General features: G+C 44.7%; 2 protein-coding genes across 5 annotated transcripts; one reads left to right on the forward strand and one right to left on the reverse strand.

The window, feature by feature from the left end:
- Positions 1 to 985: 985 nt before the first annotated feature.
- LOC114780296 (inositol monophosphatase 1-like) lies at positions 986 to 5,509 on the reverse strand. The gene is made up of 8 exons (XM_028967626.1): positions 5,348 to 5,509; positions 5,134 to 5,267; positions 3,852 to 3,956; positions 3,153 to 3,198; positions 2,932 to 3,040; positions 2,005 to 2,113; positions 1,774 to 1,925; positions 986 to 1,686 (listed from the first exon to the last, which is right to left on the reverse strand). The coding sequence occupies exons 1-8, from the start codon at positions 5,414 to 5,416 to the stop codon at positions 1,568 to 1,570; spliced, it is 843 nt and encodes a 280-aa protein (XP_028823459.1). The 5' UTR covers positions 5,417 to 5,509; the 3' UTR covers positions 986 to 1,567.
- A 2,129-nt stretch (positions 5,510 to 7,638) lies between these two features.
- Positions 7,639 to 12,690, forward strand: LOC114783407 (ADP-ribosyl cyclase/cyclic ADP-ribose hydrolase 1-like). 4 transcript variants are annotated; one of them, XM_028968890.1, is made up of 9 exons: positions 7,639 to 8,218; positions 8,298 to 8,424; positions 9,559 to 9,685; positions 9,786 to 9,924; positions 10,002 to 10,084; positions 10,191 to 10,264; positions 10,354 to 10,446; positions 11,205 to 11,291; positions 12,260 to 12,690. In XM_028968890.1, the coding sequence occupies exons 1-9, from the start codon at positions 8,143 to 8,145 to the stop codon at positions 12,426 to 12,428; spliced, it is 975 nt and encodes a 324-aa protein (XP_028824723.1). In that variant the 5' UTR covers positions 7,639 to 8,142; the 3' UTR covers positions 12,429 to 12,690. The 4 variants fall into 4 exon arrangements, with proteins under 4 accessions (XP_028824723.1, XP_028824738.1, XP_028824731.1 ...); XM_028968905.1 differs by having other exon boundaries at positions 11,205 to 11,284; positions 12,260 to 12,432; XM_028968898.1 differs by lacking the exon at positions 11,205 to 11,291.

The following is a 12,690-nucleotide window of genomic DNA, read 5'->3' on the forward strand; positions in this document are numbered from 1 at the left end:
CATCTCTGGAACACACAACATACGACGTTCTGACTTTTACCAGATTTGGATGAGGATAAATGAGAAAATCATTAAAATCCCCCCCGTTAGATAAGCAATTTCCTTCGGGATTAATAAAGTTTTCTGATTCTGATTCTCCTCACAAAAGCATCACCACACACACCAGGTTCTTGTACCTCACTATCTACTGAGGGTCTGAAGGATAAATGGCTGGAGCAGCACGTCTAGTGGACACATTGTTCATCAGAGCTTGGCCTTGCAGGAAAACCAAGGGACAGTCAGAGAACAGCGAATTGGCAGATCACGAACTAAATAAAATTAGAAAAAACTACCCATAAACAATATGTAAATTCCATACTGAAACCTTCACCCCTCCAAGTCTCGCTCGCTCAAGGCCTGTGGGTTCGATGGCTAAAAAAAAAAAATATTTTTCTCACAAATTTTATTAAGTTTCGTGAGCTGTGAATGATCAAGGCTGATTAATGATAAACCAATACAATGCTGTTGGTGTACAGTTATAATTAGTTAGATTAGTTTTGTGAAAATAACAGGCCAGGAAACTAGAAGTCAGTGGTGGCCTAGCGGAAGGTTGCCGGTTCGAATCCCGATCCCCGAGGTGCCACTGAGGGAAGCGCCGTCCCCACCCACTGCTCCCCGGGCGCCTGTCATGGCCGCCCACTGCTCACCAAGGGTGATGGGTTAAATGCAGAGGACACATTTCATGTGTGCTGTGCTGAGTATCACAATGACAATCACTTCACTTTCTATCCTCCAATTTCCTGTGACTGCTGTGTTCCTTCAGGATTTCAGCACTTCCTCACCTACCCAGAACATAAAACACCCGTGGCACTGGAGGCACGTCACACTCCAAGGCCATTTAAGACATAGATAGATCCTTTATAGATATAAACCATTTATACTTATTCATGTAACTCTCCCAAAATATCCGTAATTGTGAAATCATGAGGAACACAAGAGACCGCTCTTCGAACTTTTTTTTTTTTTATTTTAATCATGAATACAATGAAAACACAATAAAGTGAAAAAGTTAAACATATGGCACATCCTACCACAGCTGGTCCTGAAACTTCGAACCTCGACCGGACGAGAGGTGTTCTACTAGACCTGGTGTGTCCTGGAATAATACATTTCCATAAACAGTGTCAAGCATCTGCTACCTAGCCGACAGCTGGCTTAGCATTGTTGCTTAGCAACAAGCATCCAGCCAGCAGCTGGACCATATATACAGAGCACTTCTACCAAATATAACCATTTTTTTTTTTTTCTTAAATGATCCTTTATTGTTTGCAAAGGCCATAATTTAGACATTGCACACCTCATTAAGCAGCATCAGTCCAGTTTTACACTGGGACAGCCATAGCCCGGCACAATAACGGGACGGTCCATTTTTCACACAAGCAGCTGAGCGAGAACGAATACGTTTATAGGGTCTGTCGCCTCCGTAGGCCTGATGTTTTATCCAGGAAAGCACAGCAGACCAGCAGCAGTGCTGAGAATCGCAACACTTAGAAGACAGAAATGGAGGGAAACCGCGAGAACTTCTCCGCTAGTTCTCCGCGTCGTCTCGTCCGCACGGAAACTGCCGGATTTTCTGGGCGATGTGCTCCGCTACAGTTCTACTGCTGGCTGCAATCAACCTCCGAGACATCAGGTCGAACGAACCTCCTAAACAGGCACAAATGACACCCCAAAATTCAGATTAATCGAGATATTTCAGATTTTTACATTCACGTATGAAAAAGAAACCCTCGCCTGTCACGTCCACGACGACTCCGCCCGCCTCCGTGACGATGGCCGCGCCCCCCGCCATGTCCCAGCAGTGGATGCCCATGTGGTAGTAGGCATCGGCAGCTCCACAGGCCACCAGGCACATGTTCACAGCAGCACTTCCAGGGGCACGGATCCTGGCCAGCAGTCAAACTCATGTCATTATTATACACGAGATGTGAGCCATTCAATAAACGTAATTAAATAAGCACCAACCCGTGCACAGGGATTGCGAGAAGTGCCTCCATGTTGGCCATCATGGTTTTAAAGTTCTCCGGGTCCTTTTTGAAACCCATCTCGGTCAGGATCAGAGATTTGGTGATGTCTGCACAGACCAGATGAGGAGAAAGGAGCTGCTTACATGATATTCATAAGCAAATGGAACCTGCATGGAAGTCTCTTTTGATAAAAAAAAAAAAAAAAGTGCCCATTGGATCTTCTGTGGTGATACAACAACAAAACTCCTATTTTTTTGGTTAAAAGAAGCTGACATTACCTGTGTGATGTGGCATAAAATTCCTATTACGATATAAATTGAACCATAGATGGAATATATTGTGGTATAATTTGATAAGTGCATTTTAATGGAACTGTTTTTTACTGTAACTGTGTCCTACAGCAGGACGTTTTTTTAATAATAAAGTTTTTTACAGATACATCAAAATATAGCATAACTGTATATCAGTTAAAACAATATCTGGCCAACTCTACTGAAAGTCGACTTTATACCACAATATATCAATGTCACACCCATATATAGACACACACACACACACACACACACACACACACACACGGGTGTGACAGTAGAATTTTAGTAGAATTGGCCATATATTGTTTTATCTGGTATACGATTACACTATATGTTGATGTATGACTTGAGTGATTATATAAAATTTTAGGTGTAGAGTTTACATTAAAAATAGTCAGAAAATGTTGAAATAACACTAATAACACCAATTTGAATTTAGGACTTAATTGAAGGATCGCGGTAACCCTGCCGTGCGCGCTGTGCTCTCGCCCCAAAACTGATGGTGCTGTGAGTAGACGTGGTTTCGTGCAGGTGATGCGACTTTTTTTTTGCGTGGAGCAGATATATCCCCTACCGTTTATACCATTTATGCCGTGCAAACGGTGACTGACCCTCCTGGCCGGACACTTTAATGGGGACGCCATTGCAGAACGCTCCTTTCCCTCTGCGGGCCGTGTACATCTTCTCTTCGACGCAGCTGTAGACGATGCCAAATTCGACCTGAGAAGAGTGGACAAGGGCAGGATTAGAAAATACTTTATTACAGCCATCATACGGGTGATTCGGTTTATAAAATAACCAAAAATGCAGGACAGAGGCGTGTGGTTCGTACCTCCTTGTTCACGGTGAAGCCAATGGACACTGAAACGAAGGGAAACCTCAGAGAGAAAGAGAATAAAAACTCAGCGTTCCGTAAGGACACGTTAAATTAGGTTATGAGGCCATTTCATTTTCATTTAAACGGGAGAAGAAGCTATGAACTTGTTCCTGATGGTAGGATGACACCCACTCCTGTCTCCACTACTCATGTTTAAATGCTTCCAGCACACGTCCAGCTGATCAAAGATTCGTAAGATACGCTGGTGCTGCACCAAAAGTAAAATCTTAAAATGGACTCGGAGCCGAAACGCCGCCAGGAATTGGAGATGATTATGATACTGGCTGTTAATGATGGAATATCTGGGCATCATCTGGGTTATCAGATACAGTCTCTTGAGTTCCAGTATAATGCCGCCTTCTGTCACTTGGCACGGCCTTTAGTAAAGCTGACTACAGTTACACTTATTTAAACAAGCAATAAAATCTAATTCCCTAAATTCACAAGATCTGAGTATCTGGGAATCTGCAACTTTGGGTTCAACCATATATATATATATATATATACACACACACACACACACACACACACACACACACACACACACACACACTTTTAATATAGTAAAAATTTCTATCTATTTCTATTTCTCTATCCAAACAAGGACATTTCTCAATGACCGTAAACTTCTGAATGTAATGCAAACAGACCAACCTGTGAACAAAGTTGGTCGTTCCATCGATGGGGTCAATGATCCAGGTGGGATTGTCGGTCAGAACACTCGGGGCTCCGGCAGCCACAGACTCCTCTCCTATGAAACTATGAAAGCAGAAATAAACTTTATCACTCTTATAGGAAATTAATGTTTTTTTTTTTGCTTTTATATCAGTCTTATTGGTCTAGATGAGGAATACTGTCATCTAGACTCTTCTCCGTCTTGGCCCCTCGGTGGTGGAATGAACTTCCCCTCGAGGTCAGAACAGCTCAGTCACTCAGCACCTTCAAACGGCAGCTCAAGACCTTCCTCTTTAAAGAATATTTAGATGAACTTGTTACCTTCTTCTTGTCTGACTTCTGTATAGAAGCTACAACAGAGTGAATAAAAAGATTGTATTCATAGTTGGGGGTCCTAGTGAACCAGAACTGACCACTTCATCCATGGTAACATGGAAGCACGTTGTAAGGGCATCTGCCAAATGCCTTAAATGTAAATGTGAATGTCCCCTAATTCTGTATCTGAAGTCTCTTGCTGCAGAATTAGTCACTTTGATCCAGTACCACAATGAGATTTCCCAGGACGTGCCGTGTCTGTAGCTTTAAATGCTAATGAGGAGGAGAGAGGCGTGACGAGGAAGAGAGCGGCCTATCGAAAGTAAAGTGAGTAAAGTGAAGTGATTGTCACTTGTGATACACAGCAGCACGGCACATGATGCACACAGTGATGGTACATGACAGGCGCCCGGGGAGCAGTGTGTGGGGACGGTGCTTTGCTCAGTCATTACGGTGCCGCTTCCTTAACCGCTAGGCCACCACTGCCCCCAAGTTGAGGGGACATTTGCAGAAATTACGTTATCAACACCGTTCACCAACCAGAATGTTTGGTACAGGCAGTAAGGCGTGTCTAGGTTTTTCCAGAAAAAACATAAAATGAACCCGCTAGTCTCTGAACTAAAAGAAATATATTGTACTGCAATACTGCTCACGTTTGGAAGCCATGATGGTCGGTGGAGATAATGTTTGAGGGGAAGGGTTGGGAATTTCTCTGGCGGAAAAAGCATTAGAAATGGGAGGTAACCTTTCCCATTATGACATCATAAGGGGACAAATTCCAGATCCGACTGTCTGAGCAGCCGCTCTCTGAACGGTGAAGCAGAATGACCAAAGCTCTCTTTACACCTATCGCCATTTCTAGACACTTCAGGACCATAGACAGGTTCGGGAAACTCGTATTAATGTTAAATCATCTCACACTTCCATGTAAGACATGACCGTGCACCTGTGCGTGGGGAACTTCTCCCTGATGGAAGATATGATGAAAGACTCCACTCTCTGGTCCGTCTCAGTCACCAGGTCGACCGGCGAGCTCTTCTGCATGATGGAGATGTCCTTCTCCAGAGCTTCGCGGATCATCTGCGGAGGGGAGCGGAGCGTCACGCAGCCGGCAGCAACATCCACCTCTCCGCACAGTAACCCGCGGTGACAAGACTCACCTTCCCGGCGTCTGCGGCCACACGCACGCCGTGATCCATGCACTCCGACCAGCGCTCCGGGGCGGACATGCTGCCAGGAAATTTACAACAAATTGTAAAAAAAATAATTTATATATATTATGAGCAGGTTTATGAATCGGCCGCGACTTCTTCTGTGGTTAACTGTGGCCACAGCGCCACCTGCCGGCCTGGGGTTAGAATCGCCACCTCCGCCGAGTCAGAAGAGTCAGATATATTTTGCAATTTCACTTTTTTTTTGTCATCTCCAGAAAACGTCGATGCTCTACATAGCAACAGCTTAGCTTAAACCAAACCAAATAACCACTCTCAGTTGACTTTCAGTAGCCAGCTGTACAGCGCCATCTACAGGAGTCACCTCTCCTGACCTCACTGAAGTAAACGCTCAACAGCACCACCTGGTGGACCAAGTTTCTATACAGTTTGTATCAGACAATTTGTATCCGTTTTGTTCTCCTTTATCAGTACAATTTCACCAAACTGATGTTTTCCTCCACCTATATTAAATAATACTAATTATGGTCCACAATCGCTGTGGCAATGATGAAAGCCTCCACTCTCTGGTCCGACGCAGTCACCAGGTCGACAGGCAATGTTTCAAGGAGCTTCTGCAAGTCACAACATTTATATCCATCCAGAGTTGCAGTCATTTTGGGCCAAGATCTTGTATGGATAGTCCGACAGTTGGATCCTCCGTTTGGATAAGGTCTGATTTAAGGTGGTGGAAATGACGTGTCCTCCTCGCTTCCACGATGAATCCTGGTATTGTAACCATAGAATATTCCCATGCTGTCAGGGAAGTAGACATTTACTGATGGAATAACCAGCTATTCACTGCATCAGTTAGAGTTAAATAACCTGTTGTTGGGGGAAACATAATCATCTGTGCACTAATCATCCATTATCTGTTTACTCAATTTACCTATTATCTATTTATTCGATTTATCCATTATCTTTTTACTCAATTTATTTATTATCTATTTATTCGATTTATCCATTATCTGTTTATTCAATTTATCCATTATCTGTTTACTTGTTAAATGAAGTTGGTGACTTTTTTGTGTTTTTTTTTTGGGCAAGCAGTGTATATTTACATGCACATGCACACACACACACACACACACACACACACACACAGTGCTGTACTGTATATTATAGTACAATGAGCGTATCTTCTCTGTGATGTAATATTATTCTGGGTACATTTGCCTTGTGGTTAGAAATATATAGACATATAATGTTATAAATCTTTGTTATAATGGCATCTACATACATTTTTTTCTGTGTCAGGTCTTCTATGCATGTGCAAAATCTTGATTTCTATTGTATATGGTGGCACGTAAATAAAAATAAATGTTTTTCTGTATCCACTGCTCACCGAGGGTGATGGTTAAAGGCAGAGGACACATTTTGTTGTGTCACCATGTGCTGTGCTGCAGTGTTTCACAAAGACAATTCACTTTCACTTTTTTCCCTTTACATAAGTTCCCTCCACCCAACCTGAAGCGCATCGTGACTGGCCGGTGCTACGACTACGTCACCCTCGTCCTCGCAACTTCCAGGTCAGACGCGCCACCGTGCCTCTACTTGTCCCTGTCACACCCGCTATCATGTCCTAAATCCCACTGGTGACAGACGAGTGACTTAATCCGGGTACGAAATCCAGAAATAATTATTCCAAAACAAAAAAATTACTCAAAAGTATGTAGTGAGAGGGCATCTCGAGTACCGAGTAACTGACTGACTGTAATATCTCAAATAAATTCTGCTATTTCCTGATAATAAAGTATGATTTGTAATAATTAAATCTGAGCATACAAACTATACAAGCTCATTTAAATGCTATATAATGTTCTGGATCTAAAAAAGATTTGATTCAGCTACAGTCTGACCTTTTTTGGACTGGTCAGATGTAAAACTTTATGGTGGTAGTAGCCTAGTGGGTAACACACTCGCCTATGAACCAGAAGCAAGACACTTAACCCTGAGTGTCTCCAGGGGGGGACTGTCCCTGTAAATACTGATTGTAAGTCGCCCTGGATAAGGGCGTCTGGTAAATGCTGTAAATGTAAATGTAAAACTCTCATGTGGACGGAATTGGTCGGTTTTCATCATGGAAGCATGGATCCTCATGAAGGCCCATCCCCAGTAAGACCCTGAGGTTCACGTTCCGCGCGTCGGCCTGCTTCGCGCTGATCCCGGAATCAGAGTCATGTGAACCTTAAATTGGACAGTGAAAGGAAAGTCTGTGTGCCTACAGCGGAGGTGGTGCAGAGTCGAGCAGCTCCAGCCAAAATATGGGCTTGCGTGACATCTCACCGTGACTACATGGGGGTAAGTACTTCGTCCCCGGAACTGCTGCCGCTCCTCTGCTTTTCCATGCATTTTCGGTGCAGCGGGCACGGAACCGCAATAAATGACTTCTATATTATGAGTTCTAAGGTATTGTATTTGAAAAAGGCCAGAGCATTTTTAGGAATCCCAGAAGACAGGAAATGCAGGCCCTGCCAGCATAGGACAAGGCTCCGTCTCCACGTCCTTCTGTTAAGTGTTACTCTTGCGCTGCCTGTGTCCCCTGTTCTCGCGTCATGTCAGTACGTAACGTTGTTTAAACGTTACATGGAGCACCAGGTTGTTTCGCTTCACTCCGTACCGTCTAACGCGCATTCAACTTCAAACTGACTAAACTCCACCATCATGGCAGGAAATATTCCGCAGCGTCCAGTGTCGCCCATGTTCTAGATGTTCCGCTTGGTCTTTGTCTCTCCTTCGTACACATGTACAGACAGCCGAGCCGACCTGAGACGTGCCTGCAGGTACGATTTGGGCTCCAGGTTGTCAGAATGACGTTAAGTAAGTTCCCTCCATCAAATTCATGGTTCCATGTAACCCCTTTTTTTTCCCATGAAATTCACCAAACTGTGTCTGTTAGTTGTTGTCGTCGTCCAGCTGGTTCTCTTTACCGGCTTACATGCCGGGCCGGGAACCACACCCAACCTGAAGCGCATCGTGATCGGCCGGTGCTACGACTACGTCACCCTCGTCCGCCCAACTTCCAGGTCAGACGCGCCACCGTGCCTCTACTTGTCCCTGTCACACCCGCTATCATGTCCTAAATCCCACTGGTGACAGACGAGTGACTTAATCCGGGTACGGAATCCAGAAATAATTACTCCAAAACAATAAAATGACTCAAAAGTATGTAGTGAGAGGCAATCTCGAGTACCGAGTAACTGACTGACTGTAATATCTCAAATAAATGTGCTAATTCTGCTATTTCCTGATAATAAAGTACGATTTGTAGTAATTAAACTGAGCATACAAACTATATTATGTACATATATATTATATGTGTTACAATTGATATATTAAACAAATGCTAACGCTAATTCCTTCCTCTACAGAAAATGTACAACCTTATGAAATTAGACTGCATTCTTGATTTCTCCAGGAAGCAAATAAAAAATATATATATATATTATAATATAAATAACAGGTTTAATTATTTTATTGATACACCGAGTTGAAACAAGAAAGGGCGAAAATGAGACGTCCCCAGGCGATTTAGTATTGAGCGGTATACCCTTTCTGAGCCACAACTGACACCAGCCTCTTAGAGTAGTTCTTTCTTCTAGGTTGGTACAGGTCTCCTGGGGGATTGGTCCAAACAAAGTTTTAAAGTGAAGTGATTGTCACTTGTGATACACAGCACATGGTGCACACAGTGAAATTTGTCCTCTGCATTTAACCCATCACCCTTAGTGAGCAGTGGGCAGCCATGACAGGCGCCCGGGGAGCAGTGTGTGGGGACCTCATTGCCATCGGCAACCTTCTGATTACGGGGCCGCTTCCTTAACCGCTAGGCCACCACTGCCCCAAAATTGCATGGTTTCTGAGCATGGACGTTCACCACAGATTCTCAGTGGGGCCGAGGTCTGGGCTCCGATTTGACAGGATAACATTTACATTTTACAGCATTTACCAGACGCCCTTATACAGAGCGACTTACAACCAGTAGTTACAGGGACAGTCCCCCCCCTGGAGACACTCAGGGTTAAGTGTCTTGCTCAGGGACACGATGGTAGTAAGTGGGGTTTGAAACTGGGTCTTCTGGTTCATAGGCGAGTGTGTTACCCGCTAGGCTACTACCATTTATCAAACAAGGGTGGTTTGTCGCTGCCCGGTGTGGCCAGGTACGACTGTGCGGAGATATGGCGCGAGTTTGAGGCGGCGGTGGTGAGCAAGGCCCCCTGCAGTGTGCGGGTTCGAGATTATCGCCGCATGTTCCAGGCCACGCCTCAGGCGCTGCCCTGTGATAAGGTGAGCATCGCCGCGACGCGCCGCCCCTCCCGTGGCTGTATGGATTCATGGCGCGTGCCTCATCTTTCTTCCACGGCAACCGCGGCGGGAACTCGAACAGCTGCTGTTCTGGAGTAAGACCCGAGACCTGGTCCACAGATACTCGGCTGCAACTCGCCAGTTCTGGACTCTGGAGGACACGCTGGTGGGCTTCATGTTCAACGACCTCGTGTGGTGCGGCCAGGAGGAGAAGGACCGAGGTACTCTTACGCCGAAATCATTTCCCCCGCCACATGATCCAGACATTTCCAGCTATTCCTCAATTTCTGCTCGTCAGGCTTTGACTTCAGCTCCTGCCCGGAATGGTCGAGCTGCGTGGACCATCCTGTGTATTCCCTCTGGAAGCAGGCCTCGCAAAACGTCAGGCACTGACCAACACCATCACACACACACACACACACATAATCGTAACGTAGTCATGGCGACCAGCCTCAGCAGCATTACATCCCGTTTCTACGTTGAACAGTTTGCAGCTGCGGCTTGTGGCAACGTCACGGTTGTGCTGAATGGATCCATTCCAAACGCCTTCAACCGCAAGAGGTGAGAGGTCATTTAGGTGGTTCTCAGTAGAACCGAATTCCCAGAACTGTGCCGAGCTGATTGTTCTCCGACCTTCTCCTGGACGCCAGCATGTTCGGTGGCGTGGAGCTGGACAGCCTCAACCCCAGGATGGTGGACCACGTCAACATCAAGGTGGTGGCCAACCTGGAGGGGCCATATGTGTAAGAAGAGAACAGTGTCTCATCTCTCGAGGTTTATTAAGTAAAAATGTTTCTGCAAAAAAATGATTTCGAAGAAACTCTAAAATGATTATATAACATTTACAGAGGGTCTTACAATCAGTAGTTATGGGGACAGTCCCCCCTGGAGACACTCAGGGTTAAGTGTCTTGCTCAGGGACATGATGGTAGTAAGTGGGGTTTGAACCTGGATCTTCTGGTTCATAGTTACCCACTAGGCCACTACCACCCTGTTGATCTTGCGTTGAGTAAAGAAATCTGCCAACGGGGTAAGAAAAATGTACTTGGCTACAAATTCTTTACATTTTTAAAAAAATAAGAAATGTATCCAGCCAAGTCAACACTTCTTACCCCGTTGACAATTAGACTTAAAACTAGATGTGTTGTTCTTTTAAAAATAAGACTTTACATCTTATGTAAAAATGCTAGACAAGATTGTTCTTCTATTTCAATAAAAAAATCATTTTTAGAAAGAAGACTTTCTTCGAACCCCGACGTGAACCCACCCCTGCTTGCATGAGCTCCCGTGTCTTTTGTGTCCCCCGATCTGCCCCGCTGCTCGTGTATTGCTCACGTTCGCACTTGCTCAGACTGGCTTCTATTCACTTTAGTCTTGGTTATAAAAGCGGCTTATTGTTCCGGCTGAGCCGTTTCTTGGTTATTTCACGGTAAAGACCTTTCCCTCCTGCCATGTTTTTTTTTTTCATATTGACCTGTCCCTTTGTTCTCTCTTGTTCCAGGGAGTCCTGCGTGCAGGGTTCCATCCTGGAGCTAACAAAAGTCCTGCAGAAGAGGGGCTTCCGTTGGACCTGCACCGACAGTGACGTGTGGGCGTCGCTCGTTTCACTCCGCATTTAAAACGCATGCAGATAATAAAACTGGCCGTGTCTTCATTATTAACCCCTACAGCCTCTTAACAGCCCCTCCTTTCAAAAACGCTCTTAGTCTAGGACTAGTCTTTAGCCTTTTACTCTAAAACTGAAAACCAAAAAACCCAATATCAGTTTGAGCCAATCACAATCACGCCAGTACTGAATTATCACCTCTTTTTAAGGAATATATGGTCACTGTGTTAAATACATACAGTACAGGCCAAAAGTCTGGACACACCTTCTCATGCAATGTGTTTTCTTCATTTTCATGACCATTTACGTTGGTAGATTCTCACTGAAGGCATCAAAACTATGAATGAACACATGTGGAGTTATGTACTTAACAAAAAAAGGTGAAATAAGTGAAAACATGTTTTATATTCTAGTTTCTTTGCTCTGATTACTGCTTTGCACACTCTTGGCATTCTCTCGATGAGCTTCAAGAGGTCGTCACCTGAAATGCTTCTCCAACAGTCTTGAAGGAGTTCCCAGAGGTGTTTAGCACTTGTTGGTCCAGCTCACCCCAAACCATCTGGACTGGGTTCAGGTCCGGTGACTGTGGAGGTCAGGTCTCCACTTTTTGTTAAGTACAGAACTCCACATGTGTTCATTCATAGTTTTGATGCCTTCAGTGAGAATCTACCAACGTAAATGGTCATGAAGATAAAGAAAACACATTGAATGAGAAGGTCTGTCCACATTTTTGGCCTGTACTGTACATGTTTTGGGGCGTCTCCATATGGCTTGTTCATGAAAAGACTGTAGAATTAGACAGAACATGAGATACTTCACTGAGAGGGAAGTGTACAGATTAAATATAATAACATATACATTTATGGACTGCAGTTGGTTTAGATTTTTTTTATGTTGATTATTCTTATTGTGAATAAGAGGGATCAGTGAAGTTCTCCTCCCATCTGCAGGACCCTCATGCTCCTTCAGTGCATGAAGAACCCCAGACAGCGCTGCTGCCAGACGTGCGCCAGCAGCCTTCTGAACAGGATCGGAGCTCCGCGTCCCTCGTGCGGACCCGGCCCACGTTACAGCACGATGCTCTGCGAACCTCAGCATGAGCAGCACTGGACCACATGATGGACCATGATGTGCACGACTGCTCCACAAAGTTCCAATGTTCTCATGCGCTTTGCCTCTGCGCTGGCTTCCCGTGGCCGCCCCATGTTCACTTCAAAACTCTTGCCTTCAAGGTATAGTCGATTTTGATGGCCTGTCAAAGGTCCCCTGACATGAACATTTGACTCTGATTTTTTTTTTGCTTTTATATCGGTCTTGTTGGTCCCCTAATTCTGTATCTGAAGTCTCTTGGTGCAGAATTAGAGCCACTTTGATCCAGTCC

The sequence above is a fragment of the Denticeps clupeoides genome, chromosome 2 (genome assembly GCF_900700375.1).
Source record: "Denticeps clupeoides chromosome 2, fDenClu1.1, whole genome shotgun sequence".
Taxonomy (NCBI): Eukaryota; Metazoa; Chordata; class Actinopteri; order Clupeiformes; family Denticipitidae; genus Denticeps; species Denticeps clupeoides.

Coding starts and splice junctions, on each gene's coding strand:
- LOC114780296 (XM_028967626.1), bottom strand. CDS start 5,416: ATGTCCGCCCCGGAGCGCTGGTCGGAGTGCATGGATCACGGCGTGCGT. Junction 5,268..5,347: donor TGGCCGCAGACGCCGGGAAG/GTGAGTCTTGTC, acceptor TCCCCTCCGCAG/ATGATCCGCGAAGCTCTGGA. Junction 3,957..5,133: donor GAGAAGTTCCCCACGCACAG/GTGCACGGTCAT, acceptor CTGCTTTCATAG/TTTCATAGGAGAGGAGTCTG.
- LOC114783407 (XM_028968890.1), top strand. CDS start 8,143: ATGTACAGACAGCCGAGCCGACCTGAGACGTGCCTGCAGGTACGATTT. Junction 9,925..10,001: donor CCAGGAGGAGAAGGACCGAG/GTACTCTTACGC, acceptor TCTGCTCGTCAG/GCTTTGACTTCAGCTCCTGC. Junction 10,447..11,204: donor AACCTGGAGGGGCCATATGT/GTAAGAAGAGAA, acceptor CTCTTGTTCCAG/GGAGTCCTGCGTGCAGGGTT.